Genomic DNA, 13,319 nt, shown 5'->3' on the forward strand with positions numbered 1-13,319 from the left:
GGCCGCGGCTGGAGGCGGCGGGCTTTACGATCCAGGGCCCCTTGGTGCGGTAGTGCGCCGTGCACAGCTCCTTGTACTCGGTGGGCATCAGGAACGTCGTCGGGATAAAGTCGAAGTTCTTCACGCCGCGGAAGTACTGCATCTTCTCGATGTTCTTGAACAGCTTGTCCTTGCGCGTCAGCTCGTACGACCTGATGGTGACATCGACACCATGCTACCTCAGTCATTATCTCTTGTTAACATAAACAACTTAAAACAGACAATTGATACGAGACGAATGTTGCAACCGACCGCGGGAAGTGGTTGACCCTCTGGTAGGGCGAGAGCGCGCGCAGGACGTCCGGCTTGGGATGCAGGCCGGCCCACATGAGGTTGAAGTCCTTGGATTCGTTCGGCGCCTCCTGCAGGCCGTGTGCCTGCAGCAGTCGGTGCAGCAGCTTGGTCTCCGTGTTCACCAGCTTGTAGGTGGCCTGAAGCAACCTCGCCGGCATGTTGCTGCTCTCCAGCACCTGCACACCGCACACGATCGTTATATCTACCGCGTACCCTGCACCTACAACTACTATTAAAGACTCCCTACCTTTACACTGTCTATTTCTTTCACTAAAGTATTTTCCGAATCTTCGCTATCTTGAGGTGAGATACAACGTTTGACTTGTGGTGGTTTTTGTTTGCTTTTTCCTTTATTTTTTTTGTTTTTCTTATCGTCTTTATTATCTGAAATGCACGCAATTTGAAGTGAGTTAAACCATTTTTTTAGGTCTACAAAAGCGAAATCAGTAAGGGCGAGCTGGTCTATATTGCCGACCTGTGGGCGGCGGGTCCTCCGGTGGCTTAATATTGGCGGTGGTGTTCTCAACGTCGAGATGCTTCTTAAGGGTGATCTTGCTAAGGTCGTGCAGCACGTCGTCGATATCGCGCTGGTGGTGTGCCGGCTCGTGGCCCTGCTCTTCGATGGGCACAGCCTCGGGCAGGTCGCTGTCGCTCACGTGCCGCACGACGTACGCCTGCCCGTTCATCTTGGTGCCAGTGCCGAACGTCTCCATCACGTCGTGCATTATATTCTTTGGTCTGACACTGAAGGAGTGTGGCTCGGACACCAGCCTTTTAGCCATATTTTTGGCTTTGTTCAGGAGGATGTTTGTCCCTGTGTTGTTCCCGACGCTCTTGGTCGCCGAATCCATTGATGGCGTCCGGGAGGCGAGGACGCAGGACCTGAACACGAGCACGGCCGCCTTGGAGCCGATGGGCCCGCCAGTCACCCAGTCTGCGACCGAGCCTTCCTGATCGCTCCCATCCTTGGTCTCCTCTTCCGTTTTCCTCATGATGTCGGCCTTTTCCGAGATCGTCTTTTGAAGGCCCGAAGTAGACGGATCTGTCGTTTCTGGTGATACATGTGGACTGAAATTTATTAAAAGCTATATAAATAAAAGTATATGACAAATATGATTTTTATTTAACTTCGAAATATCTTGATTTCATTGCAATGTCACATGTTGTCCATAAAGAGGATTGTTTGTAAAGTTTAATGATAATGCACAAATAAGGTTTAAAAGTAATGAAAGAAAATACATGCGTATGAAGCATTTGTATACGATACGATGCGCAGTACAATAGCCATGTCAGACGGAAATCTAGATGTTGTCTAATGTAATTTACGCATTTTATGATTGCTTTTCTGTGATGTATGAACGCCTCGAGCTTCACAATCCATTAGCAAACAGTTTAAAGACAATAAAATCGAGTCAAAATAAAGGTGTTGGTTGCAGTTGCGAGATCATAACGCGGCCATTTAATCCAGGTCATGGAGACGGCAATTAATGTTGCAGCCGCTTTGAGATTTATTAAAAACAACTTATCCTCGAGTTCAGAATGAATTGAGCCACAAACCTGGCCAGCAGCAACATATATTCACATTCGACTAGCACAAAGCGACATAAAAAAGCATTTGTTGGCGATTGTTCCTTTATGTATTTGTAAAAAGATTTTTTTAAAATCTGAAACAAGCTATCTAGTTTCAGAATAAGAACTCACATATATTACTGCCCTTATCATTTATACATTTTACATCCAAAACATACAAACATTATGTTTGACTGAATACGCATAGATACACGACGTAGTGCATATTGTATGCCAGAAAAGTATTTGAAAAGCTATCTATTTCCAGTAGTGTTCGTAATTTAGCGTCTTAACGAATGATGTCATGGGATATTTAATACCCGGGCTAGCATTACACTTTATGGCACAGGAGTGTAGTCATCAGTGGCGGCGCGCCGTTAGGATCTATTGACAGGGGCAAAGAGCCTCGCGCGTGCTGCCTCCCTATATGGGCCAGTGCGCCCTGCGCTGAATCGCAATGTTCTTGCCGCACGCGCTCACATAATAAAACAACGCGGGTTTTTATTGCCCTTAAACATCTTCACAAAACATACTGTTTATGCCTCTTATTATATGGACATAATGAAACGCGTGTACTTAGCTTCATGGTTGTTTAATTACTGTTAGTTTCATTTTGGTTGCATTAACAATCAATTGATTAGCGCGAGATACGATGCATGGCCACGCAGATCGACAGACGAAGTGCAAGAGAGTGTATAAATGTGTAATAGGGATGTCCGCGCGGCGCTTTTACTAGTGGTGTCCGTTATCGATCATTAGGGATCCTGATGAAGGTGACACAGGCGCCAACACAAACTTAATACAGTACTTTAATAGTTGTTCGCGAAGTTAATTGCAATGTGGGAATTTTATGAAGTTGATACAATGCTGCGATTTCAGTATTAAAGATATGGATCATGTTCATTCATTGTCTTTTTTTTTTCATAGTAAGTACGAATATTACATTCAACGGGTTAATTAAATTTTCAGATTGCGGCGAAGTCGTGACGATACAAAAGCCTGTGTGTTAACATAGTGCATACTGGTTGCATAATGCATAGAGCTTTCCAGAGCACTATATTGTTCCTGAAATCTGCGACTTGTGCCCGCTTTTGAAACGCTGCGGGATAATGTTACAATGACATGCATTAACCCAAAAAGTACTTCTCATTATCCCTTACACACACAATGTCTTGCTCTATTTGTGCGTCACACGAATAATTTTTCCGAAAATCTTAACTCCTTTTGTGTGTGAAAAAAGACATGACAAAACCGATTTCTTACCTAAGAAGTAATAACAGTACCATTATAAATTTTTAAAGTTTTTACTGATTAATCTGTTTCCACCTATGAACAGTTTTGGTACATTTTCGACTAACATTTTGACATTTACATTCGGATAAATTCGGGTATTCTTTTTATTCTTAGTCAATGCATTTTGTATCCTTCGAGGGTGAGTGAAAATGTCTAATTAAAGCGCGAGGGGGGAGAGTGAGTCATCTTCATAAAGATATTTCCGCTGTCGCCGGCGCGCGGACTATCTCAACATCACACGCCTCGTCGTCGCGTGTTCAATCTCGGATGTGTACCGTGCGATAACTGCAGTTGGGCTGGCCCTAGGTAACAGCCGCGTGCACTAAATTGCCTGTACAGCACGTACGGCTCATATTGGAGACAAGCACGCTATCCTCACGTACCATGGTATGGCATGCTTTACGAATCATGTATAAGGCGTGTAATATTGGATTTTAAATAAAAAAATATTTTAGTTTAAATACAGCTATTTTTGAGTCTTCTGCCGCTTATACAGTGACATAGGCGGGTTGATGCGAGTGTAACAATTTCACAGAAAAACTTATTGCCATATAGCACTCAATAGAGTGAGCAATATTTGGCCAACAATCGTAAGTAACAGCAACTGTCGCTTCCGCCCCCGCCAGCGCCGGCGCTGTGACCGCAGCCCGGCCTCAGCGTTGCGTGACCAATCTTTTGCAACCTGACTTACTAACTATAGCAAAAAACGGCGTGCATAATTATACGGTCACACTGTATATGGTGTAGTATACACGATTAGAATTCAACACAAGGCTCCTTTTTCCTCCTAATCGATGATAACTTAGTCATTACCGTCCCTAAATATTTGATTTACAAAACGAATAACGGCTTCCGGAAATTTACCTAAATAGTAATGATGCGTGAAATTGAAAAGTTTAGTGGGGAGATTACGCGACGACGGCTATAGCAATCTGATTTTCTGAGCTACGGGTCCTTCGAGAAATCAATGAATAAACATACGGTCGGGCGAGTGTTTTACTAAAATAGTTCCAGTATCGCTTCATGTATAATTTTGGTAAACGATTATGCAGACGACGTTATTTCAGTAAAATTATTCAGTAAAAGACAACTTTCTTGTAAAGTCCTTCCTGGCAGCTAGGATAGCAAACCCTCGTTAAATTGAAATTGTTAGCCAGCCGAGTGAAGTAAACACATCTATTTTATACTAATTAGATTGTTTCAAGTGTAATATAAACTAAGCATACAGTTGAGAGTAGAAATAACGTTATTCTGTACAGATTTTAAACGCGGCTTTTATGCAAATTAGCAATTAAGTTAAAAGTGGAGCTTTCTCCGAATTACAGCAAGACAACTGGAAAGGCATTACGAGAGCGGCACGCCGGGCGCCGAGTACCGATAGCAAGCGGTCTCAGGTTCAGGTTAGCGGGCAGACAGACAACTTTCAGTTCCGCGCAGAGTTTCGCCTCGCTCTCGCGCTGCCGGTGCGGCACCGACCTTACCATAAACAGAACGTAAGCCGACGGCATTGCCCTTGCCGTCCGCCGCCAGAGAATTAGCTCGGCCCTTACCGAGTACACTCGGTAACATGTATATCTACCTTTATTTACGTATCTATCAAGTAATGCCATTTGTGCAGAATATTAGTAACGTAAACGAACGTACTTTTTTCTACGGAGAATAAAATTACATCTTATTATATGACAAGAAAACGAATGTCTTCTGGCGTCTTTTAAATGTAAAATTATGATTTAGCTTATTCGGACAGAAATGAAAAGAAGAGTAGCACCGGCGCTGGCGCCAGCGGACATGCAAATGTTCCGCCGCCTCCTGGCCCCCGCCCCCGCGCCTCCCCTTAATCCCACAGCAATATGAAAATTGTTTAACACCGCTCGCGCTTCCTGCGACCGCTCACTGATACAGCCTCAACACTACATAGGACATAATTACTTGCTACATTACATACCAACTACACTTGTTGTCTTCATTTTAAATTAGAATGCAGCCTCTCTTCGCTGGTTTGTTTGGAAAAATATTTGAGTATAGGAAAAATTTTAATTGCCTTTTTTATGCTTGAAACTCGATTATTTAGATAATAATCTATGGTACAATTAAATACCATTTGCATTACTAATTCAGTGCGTACTTACACAAAAATTTTGCCCATTAATGTCGAGGAGACAATAGGCTGAGTCAGCGAACGGAAACGCCTCGCCGGCTGCGAGAGAGGGGAATTGACACGCGCCGTGTCACTCTGTGTCACTTAAAAATTTCGCGCGCTTTTCGACGTCACTGTCATCCGGTCGATGGCGGTCGGTCGCGGTCGGCGGGCCGGAGACGACTGAAGTAATCGCGGCCGCGCGCGACCACTTGCTGCGAAGGGGGTTGCTATGGCTGATACACTGCTGCCATAAAACCCCACCGATATTTTGGATTTTATTACACAAATAGGTATTGAAAAGGCGCTTTCAATGTTTTTTGTTAATTAAATATACTAAATCGGCATCTTTTTTTGTCTTATTCATCACTTGTGCTGTTCGGTAAAAGGGTAGGTAGAAACGGAGTACTTCAATTTAATATTTACAGTCTTGAATATATCACAGCTGACGATAAAGCAAATATAAAAAATTCCGAAGTCGAAGCCGGTTCAGGATGTTTTTTACCATACAAGATTATTTTATACACGAACACGACTTTTAAAAGCTGCGATATCTCCACGGGGGGAGGTTCGTACTTGGTACAGGGTTAACTTAAAAAGTTTTCCTTTATTCGAACTTTTAACGAGTACGCTAAAAACTTTTTCTTTTGCTTTATCAAGATTGTTTTGTTTCCACAAAATATATACGTTTGCAGATTTTCAAACATTGCTATCATATCCGCGATGTCTGCGTAAATACTGAATGTTTCTTTTTCGAGCTGTATCTCTTATATCCACTTTTTTCTTGGAGTCAAATAGTTTTTTTTATCTTAATATGTGTTCCTGATTTGACCATTATCATTTTAATGACACTTGTACGTATTACAAACAAGTTCTAATCTAAAATCAATACTCTATATCTTGTTTTCAGACTATCAACTAGCAAGGCTAGCGACGTGTTTTAGCGACCTTTCCCGCATTACGCCTGCACTGCTACCGACAATGCAGTACACAGCTATTTCGTGACCTAAACTTATCTAAATCGAATTTTTGACATTAGGAATACATCAAAGCAGCATGTTTAGATGTAATCCTTACTACGATCATAGTCAAAAGTGACCTATCTACCGTTCGAACATTGTCTTCACTGACACACATCAAAAAAACTAAAAATTATTATTTAAACGAAAATAGTAATATGTAGCACTGGGAAAAATTATCAATACTTTATTGGAAAAATAAAAATAATTTTCACATGAAGTACTAACAATTCAATTTGTCATAACCTGCCCCATTGTTATGGTAAAAAAAGGGTCCCGAATAAATCTCTTTCAGCTACTAGTATAAGAAAAGTTCAGAAACTTGCTGAATTCTAGTAACATAAATACAATTAACTTAGACTGATATAAGCCGTGCATTTCATGGGGTAATAAGGATCAGTGTTGTCATGCCACAAAAAAGCCAATATGATGCATCACTTATAGCATTGGCTAACATAGCATAAGCCACATTGAGCACTGGATACCTAATTATTTTTAATTATACTGTAAAAATTAAAAATGGAGTCATATTAGATGTTTAGACACATTGGAATGTATGTAAATATAGTAACAAAGGTTATTGATATTAGAATGTAGATTTCTGTATGAAAATGTCATTAGTATTGTGGCCTCTATATTCTAGATTTTCATGCATGTCTTGTAAATTCTCCGATGACACCAAGTCAAAATGTAATATTTCAACTCAAAAACATCAATGAATACTAAATCTTTTGTGGTTTTATTCAATTAGAACCACATATTTCTTCATAGGTAAAGCAGTTATTGCCGCTGTGTGACTGGTAAAAGCATGATAGTTTCTAAATCATTTTGCTATTTAATATAATAAAATATGATTGTATAAGTGAAAATATAGATAAATAGTGTATTATAAAAATGATTTGGATATATAAATAATAAGTGAGATTTTTAAGCTTCTGCTTCCGTGTAAATGTAAAAGTGTGCCTGTATCTATATGGAGTAGACAATTTCAAAATCATAAATATTTAATTTTGGTAAATATAAGTGAAAATTATAAAAAAATAATTTTAATTATAGAATAACTTTATAATAAATTGGATTTTGAAATTGGATAACAGATTTATGTGTCTCAAATAAAATATAAATACATATAATATTAACCTGGTGTGTGGACGGAGTTGGTTGCATTTTGTGTGTACTTTGGGAAAGTCATCAGAGGGTACCTTAAAATTGGGCGCGCTGGTCTCCCCTCCCCCGCCCTGCATGGCTCTTACCAAACAATACGACAATTTCATTAATACAAGTGAATTAAAATAGTTATAAAAAAACCTATTGTATATATAGTATTGTAATAATAAATAAATTTCATCACAGTACTAGCGGCGGTTAGTAATTAATAATTTATTTTAGTAGTAATAAAAGTTATCTAGCGCCAACCGCGCAAGCAATACATAGCAGAAGCGTTAACACAACACCGCATACACCAAAACATACAAAAATCAATATCGTTATGCGGTATTAGTAGTATTTTACAAATTGCCCCTCACGTCACTCATTAAATATTATTATTAAAGGTTTGCTTACGATTCTGACAATCAATTTTCTTCGCCGATGTTTGCCGGTCGAAGATCTTGTGAACACTAAAAATTTCACATTTCTGATTTGTGTTACAATTTTTTTAGAGTTTTTGTTTGTTTTAGCTAAAATATCACAATTTTGATAGATCCATATTTTCGTGTTTCAAATTTAGCACACGCGCGTCATACTCCTCAGAGATGCGTTCACGTAAGCATGATTTTATTTACATATATTTGTTTTAAATAGAAAACAAGTCGTTTGTATTTTGCTTGTATACTACGAGGTTTCGAATATAAAAATTAGTGCAGCGTAGTTATTTTTATTGTACAGAATTTTGGATATGTATAAGCTGTCTTTTTTCTGTCTATGATCTGAAACAGTCAAACATTTGTCAAACACTGTCAACCTGTCAGCAAATTCAAAAAGAAATATTTTTGTTGTGATTACATTGTGTTTACATATTTATCTGTATTTCTAGATATCATAACAGAACATTTATTATTTCTTTAAATTTTCAAACAGTTAGAATGACGGAAGTTCAGTTACAAGAATTTAAATTAGAGCCCAATTCCGAACTTCGTTTCGAAGTCGAATCAAAAAATGAAAAAGTGGTTCTTGAGGTATATCAAGTTCGAAAAAAAGATTTAAGACTACGTTCACACTGAAATCTTCTTTGATAAAACTACTTCAAATGTACAATTAAATTTATAGGTTAAAAGTGGCTACGCAGAACTATTTGGCACAGAGTTGGTGAAGGGGAAACCATATGAATTCCATACAGGTGCTAAAGTGGCAGTGTTCACGTGGCACGGCTGCACAGTAGAGCTCAGAGGCAAGACAGAAGTTAGTTATGTTGCAAAGGAGACACCAATGGTAAAGTATATTCATCTTATGCAGTAGTAAGTATATAGGTTATGAATATGTAGAGGAAGGGATCACTAGAATGATTAAGCTAAGGGTAGTAAAAATCTGAAATTTTCGTAACCTACATCATTACTTCCTTTGTTAAAAAAGTATGTGAAGTGCAGTACATGGAAAACCTTTTTTAATGTCTTAACTGTAATGTTTGTTTTAGGTAATCTATCTAAATGTGCATGCGGCATTGGAACAGCAGAGAGTGGCCGCGGAGCAGGAAAACACGCGAGGCCCAGTCACCATGATTGTGGGCCCAGGAGATGTGGGCAAGTCCACACTAACACGCCTGTTGCTCAACTATGCGGTGCGGATGGGCCGAAGACCTATCTATGTGGACCTAGATGTCGGTCAAGGGCACATTAGTGTCCCAGGGACTATTGGTAAAAATCATTATCCCATATGTTTTGAAAGAGGCACATAATCTAAAGAAAATAAATACTAAAAGAAAGTTATAACTGAAAAGCATATTTATTTGGATGAGTGTCGATGCAGGTGCACTCCTTGTGGAGCGTCCAGCGTCCATTGAGGAGGGCTTCAGTCAGCAGGCGCCGCTGGTGTACCACTTTGGCCACAAGTCTCCCGAGGAGAACATTGAGCTATACAACACAATAGTCTCCCGGCTAGCGGAGGTTATCACTGAGAGGTGTGAAAATAACAAAAAAGGTATGGAAGGAACTGTTTATACCTTATAATAATGAAACTTGTACTTAGATTGAAGTTGTTAACCTACTACTAAAGATAATGTTACAGACGCCAAAAGGAACTTTTTCTAGTATTTTCTTTGTAAGTTATTTAATCAAATTTATATCTACAAATTGAATATAGTTATTTGCATTTGATTAATACTGGCTTGTAATGAGGTGAATCTGATTATTTGTGCATGCAGCGTCAACATCGGGTGTGATCATCAACACGTGCGGCTGGATCAAGGGCGCGGGCTACAAGGTGCTGACTCACGCCGCGCAGGCATTCGAGGTATGTCTATACTACTATATCTGATTGTTGTTCACTGACAGTTTGAGAAAAACCTTTGATGTATTACTGAAAATATGAGACTGATTCACAAATTAAGTGATTTTTAATTTGTCGATAGCCAACGTTCATTCATAAAAAGCCTTAAAAACTACGTTACTATTTATATTTTGCGTATTAATACTGGGTTTCCGAAGTTACCTTTTAATTTGTCATAACCTAGCAATTCATTAAGGTTCGGTTAACATATAAATTTTATAAAGTTATCGAATCGAAAATACTAATGAATATTTAAAGATGACTGGGAAACCGGCCATAAATCATATAATTATTTAAAAAATGCTGCATTTATTTTACTAGCGCCATCTAGCGGTCGATATTGACAGACCGTTAGCCAGCGATGTAATGAGAAATCACTCTCGGGCCAGTGTTTTTGGTAATAAATAGAATGTGCAATTAATTGTATATTGCAGGTGGATGTGATACTTGTGTTGGACAACGAGAGGTTATACAATGAGCTGAAACGAGATATGCCAAAGTTTGTGAAAGTCGTATATCTGCCCAAAAGTGGTGGGGTGAGTGCAGTTTTTGTCAAAGTTTTATAACTTGTGACCAGATTGTGTTTATTTAAGTATGGTTTAACATAATACATGACTTGAGCTATATTTGTTTTTTGCGTTGTGAGGTGGCGGAGCGGTCGGCGGCGCAGCGCGCGGAGGGGAGGGACGCGCGCATCCGCGAGTACTTCTACGGGCGGCGCACCCCCTACTACCCCCACTCCTTCGACGTCAAGTACTCCGACCTCAAGATATACAAGGTGCGTCCATCTACACTGATATTATAAAGACGAAAGATTTGTATTTTTGTATGTATTACAATAACTCAAAAACTACTTGACCGATTTCAAAAATTCTTGCACCATTCTATGTTATCACTGAATAACATAGGCTATTTTTTTAATTTCACGCGGCCGAAGTCGCGAGCCAAAGCTAGTATCTACGAAAACTGTTATTGACAATTTCGTCCACGTGGAGTTAAAAAAATAGTAAAAAACACAGTCTATGTTACTCATTGATAATGTAGCTATTAAATGGTGAAAGATTTTTCAAAATCGGCCCCGCAGTTTTTGAGTTATTCTAATATTTAAATAAATTGAAAAATTCAAATCTTTGTTAGCCTTTAGCCTAATGGTCAAGAGTACGAATTTCCGATCTCGTGGTGTAGAGTTCGACTTCAACCTTTACATTATTGAAAACCATTATTAGTACAAGCCTAGTGTAGCAGTACTGATGTTACGGTGAGTACGGTGTGTGCAGGTGGGCGCGCCCTCGCTGCCGGACTCGTGCATGCCGCTGGGCATGCGCGCGGAGGAGGCGCTCACCAAGCTGGTCGGCGTCAGCCCCGGGCCCGCGCTGCAGCACCGCCTGCTCGCCGTCTCCTTCGCCGCGGAGCCCGACGACCACGTGCCGCACTGCAACCTCGCCGGCTTCGTCTGCGTGTGCGTCCGCCGCCACCGCCACCGCCACCTCCCTCACCACCACCACCACCACTCTCAACAGCCAGTAGTAACGTCCGCTTCCTGCCGCAGGACCGCCGTGGACCCCGAGCGCCAGACGATGACGGTGCTGTCCCCGCAGCCGCGCCCCCTGCCCACCACCGTGCTGCTGCTCTCAGACCTCCAGTACATGGACAACCACTAGCGCGGTGCCGCTCCAGCGCTCCAGCAACTCTTCAGTCAAACTGACGCCTAACATCTAGTTGTACGAGTCGTCTTAAATGTGAATTTGAAAATATTTCAGCTGTGATGTAACTGTACGCAAGACGCATCGCGTTACAGTTTCTATGATTGGACCCTTTTCTTGTAAATTAATTTTAATTATGTCTTCGCAGATAGAGTAGTCGTAATTTCTGTAAATATTTGTAATTCATTAAAATAAATGAGACTTATAAAATGTTTTATTCTTTATTTTTAGATTTATGAACATGTATGTACATAACGGTGTTTATAAATTACGAGCTGTTGCCCGCGACTTCGTCCGCGTTGTATTGGAAAACATACAAACTATATATATTACAAAAAGTTACGTATCATTTTACGGACATTTCTCGGGGATGAAGCTCATCCCATGTGTACTCCAGACTTTGTTTTTTAGTTTTAAACCGTTGCAGAATGATCAAGTAAACATTAAAAAAACTCAATGAATCCCACGAGAACCGTAACTATTCCCGGGATAAAAAGTAGCCTATGTGTTCTTCCAGACTATGCTCTAAACCTGTGCCAAATTTCTTAGAGATCCGTTCAGCCGTTTAGGCTACAAACGCTAACATCCATCCATCCATCTAAACTTTCGCATTTATAATATTAGTAAGATTACCAACAAAATAACTATCAATATAATGGTTACTTTTATTCAATGTTTAAGTTATCATAGTCTGAGAGTTTCAAATTCATTATTTGGAATTTAATTTACTTATTTAGGTTTCATGTTATTTACAAAATCAATGTCATATAGTTACTGCTATCAAACATATAAAGATATATTAAAAAGAAAATTATATTATTTGAATAATATTAAAACGCAAAAATTAAAATCTCAGGAATAAGAATAGTGCGATTTCTTGCTTTTAACTATCAGTTCATAAATGCCGTGTGCACGAGATTTTTAGTTTTTGTCCTCAGAGATAGGAGCAGTTTGCGACTTTTATTATAATTCCATTTATTGTAGTTCCATTCGGATAGAGTATCCACTTGTCACGTGCCACTACTGTCGCAAATCTTGACCCGTTACAAATTTGACATTGAGATAGTACTTTGCAGAGAAAGTACCGGTGAAAAAAAATTTGTACCATGGGGACATAGGTCTAGTTTATATTTTTTTTAAATGTTTTCTGTGAATTAATAAAAGAAATAATACAAAATTTCAGAAATAATTCAATATATTTAAAATAAATAACATTACTGCACACAAAATAAGTACAATAGAAGTTGTTGTAGAATGAGCACCGACTGAGGGAGCACCAAAATATCTGATAACACTAACTAATAAGAACATGATGTAAATTATATAAAATAGTTTTGCTACAAGTTACATTCACCGATAGGAACAAATGACAATTAACGACAAATCGGAGAAGATTGATTCCAGAGAAACCGCCTGCACCTCTGTATCAAAGATTAAATCAATTTACTATATTAACATGTATTCCAATGTCCAAGGGCCGTGTTGCAGGACACTAGACATTTTGTTACTCTACATAATTCTTGCGCAACTTCTAGAGAGGTTTGACTGTAAACAGGCATATATCTGTACATTGTACGTATTTAAAAGGGCTAAGTTGACTTCTGGTTTTGGTAGCATTAGTTGTGCTGTCGGTCCTGGTCGGCCGCTGCGGGGGCGTGGTCCTGCGCTGCGGGGGCGTGGCCTCTCGTGTGCGCCTGCGCGAACTTGATAGCGACGCGCATGGCGTCCTGCACCAGCTGCTCGCACGTGATCAGGCTCACCTGCAACGTTCGCTCAGTGAGC

General features: G+C 39.8%; 3 protein-coding genes across 3 annotated transcripts in view; 1 reads left to right on the forward strand and 2 right to left on the reverse strand.

Moving 5' to 3' along the window:
- Window positions 1-8,105, reverse strand: part of LOC106100943 (probable beta-tubulin polyglutamylase) — a 12,079-nt gene extending 3,974 nt beyond the window's left edge. Inside the window, exons 1-6 of the mRNA XM_013280007.1 lie at window positions 7,915-8,105; window positions 7,492-7,599; window positions 809-1,401; window positions 581-717; window positions 292-509; window positions 4-191 (exon numbers count right to left, since the gene is read on the reverse strand). Coding sequence (XP_013135461.1) covers window positions 4-191; window positions 292-509; window positions 581-717; window positions 809-1,401; window positions 7,492-7,595 — 1,240 coding nt within the window. The 5' untranslated portion in view covers window positions 7,596-7,599; window positions 7,915-8,105. The remainder of the gene's footprint in view (window positions 1-3; window positions 192-291; window positions 510-580; window positions 718-808; window positions 1,402-7,491; window positions 7,600-7,914) is intronic.
- Window positions 8,106-8,296: 191 nt separating this feature from the next.
- LOC106101089 (protein CLP1 homolog) lies at window positions 8,297-11,754 on the forward strand. The gene is made up of 9 exons (XM_013280199.1): window positions 8,297-8,528; window positions 8,620-8,781; window positions 8,984-9,203; window positions 9,316-9,486; window positions 9,710-9,798; window positions 10,269-10,370; window positions 10,481-10,612; window positions 11,112-11,293; window positions 11,384-11,754. Exons 1-9 carry the CDS (start codon window positions 8,436-8,438, stop codon window positions 11,493-11,495), a joined length of 1,263 nt encoding a protein of 420 aa, XP_013135653.1. The 5' UTR covers window positions 8,297-8,435; the 3' UTR covers window positions 11,496-11,754.
- Window positions 11,755-13,153: 1,399 nt separating this feature from the next.
- Window positions 13,154-13,319, reverse strand: part of LOC106100944 (alanine--tRNA ligase, mitochondrial-like) — a 4,538-nt gene continuing 4,372 nt past the window's right edge. The window contains exon 9 of the mRNA XM_013280008.1: window positions 13,154-13,297. Coding sequence (XP_013135462.1) covers window positions 13,154-13,297 — 144 coding nt within the window. The remainder of the gene's footprint in view (window positions 13,298-13,319) is intronic.

The sequence above is a fragment of the Papilio polytes genome, unplaced genomic scaffold, assembly GCF_000836215.1.
Source record: "Papilio polytes unplaced genomic scaffold, Ppol_1.0 DF824024.1, whole genome shotgun sequence".
Taxonomy (NCBI): domain Eukaryota; kingdom Metazoa; phylum Arthropoda; class Insecta; order Lepidoptera; family Papilionidae; genus Papilio; species Papilio polytes.

Excerpts from the sequence above, each read along its gene's own strand:
- LOC106101089 (XM_013280199.1), top strand. The coding sequence starts at position 8,436 with ATGACGGAAGTTCAGTTACAAGAATTTAAATTAGAGCCCAATTCCGAA. Across the intron at positions 9,487-9,709 it reads GTGTGAAAATAACAAAAAAG|CGTCAACATCGGGTGTGATC; the intron begins GTATGGAAGGAA and ends TTGTGCATGCAG. Across the intron at positions 9,799-10,268 it reads ACGCCGCGCAGGCATTCGAG|GTGGATGTGATACTTGTGTT; the intron begins GTATGTCTATAC and ends TGTATATTGCAG.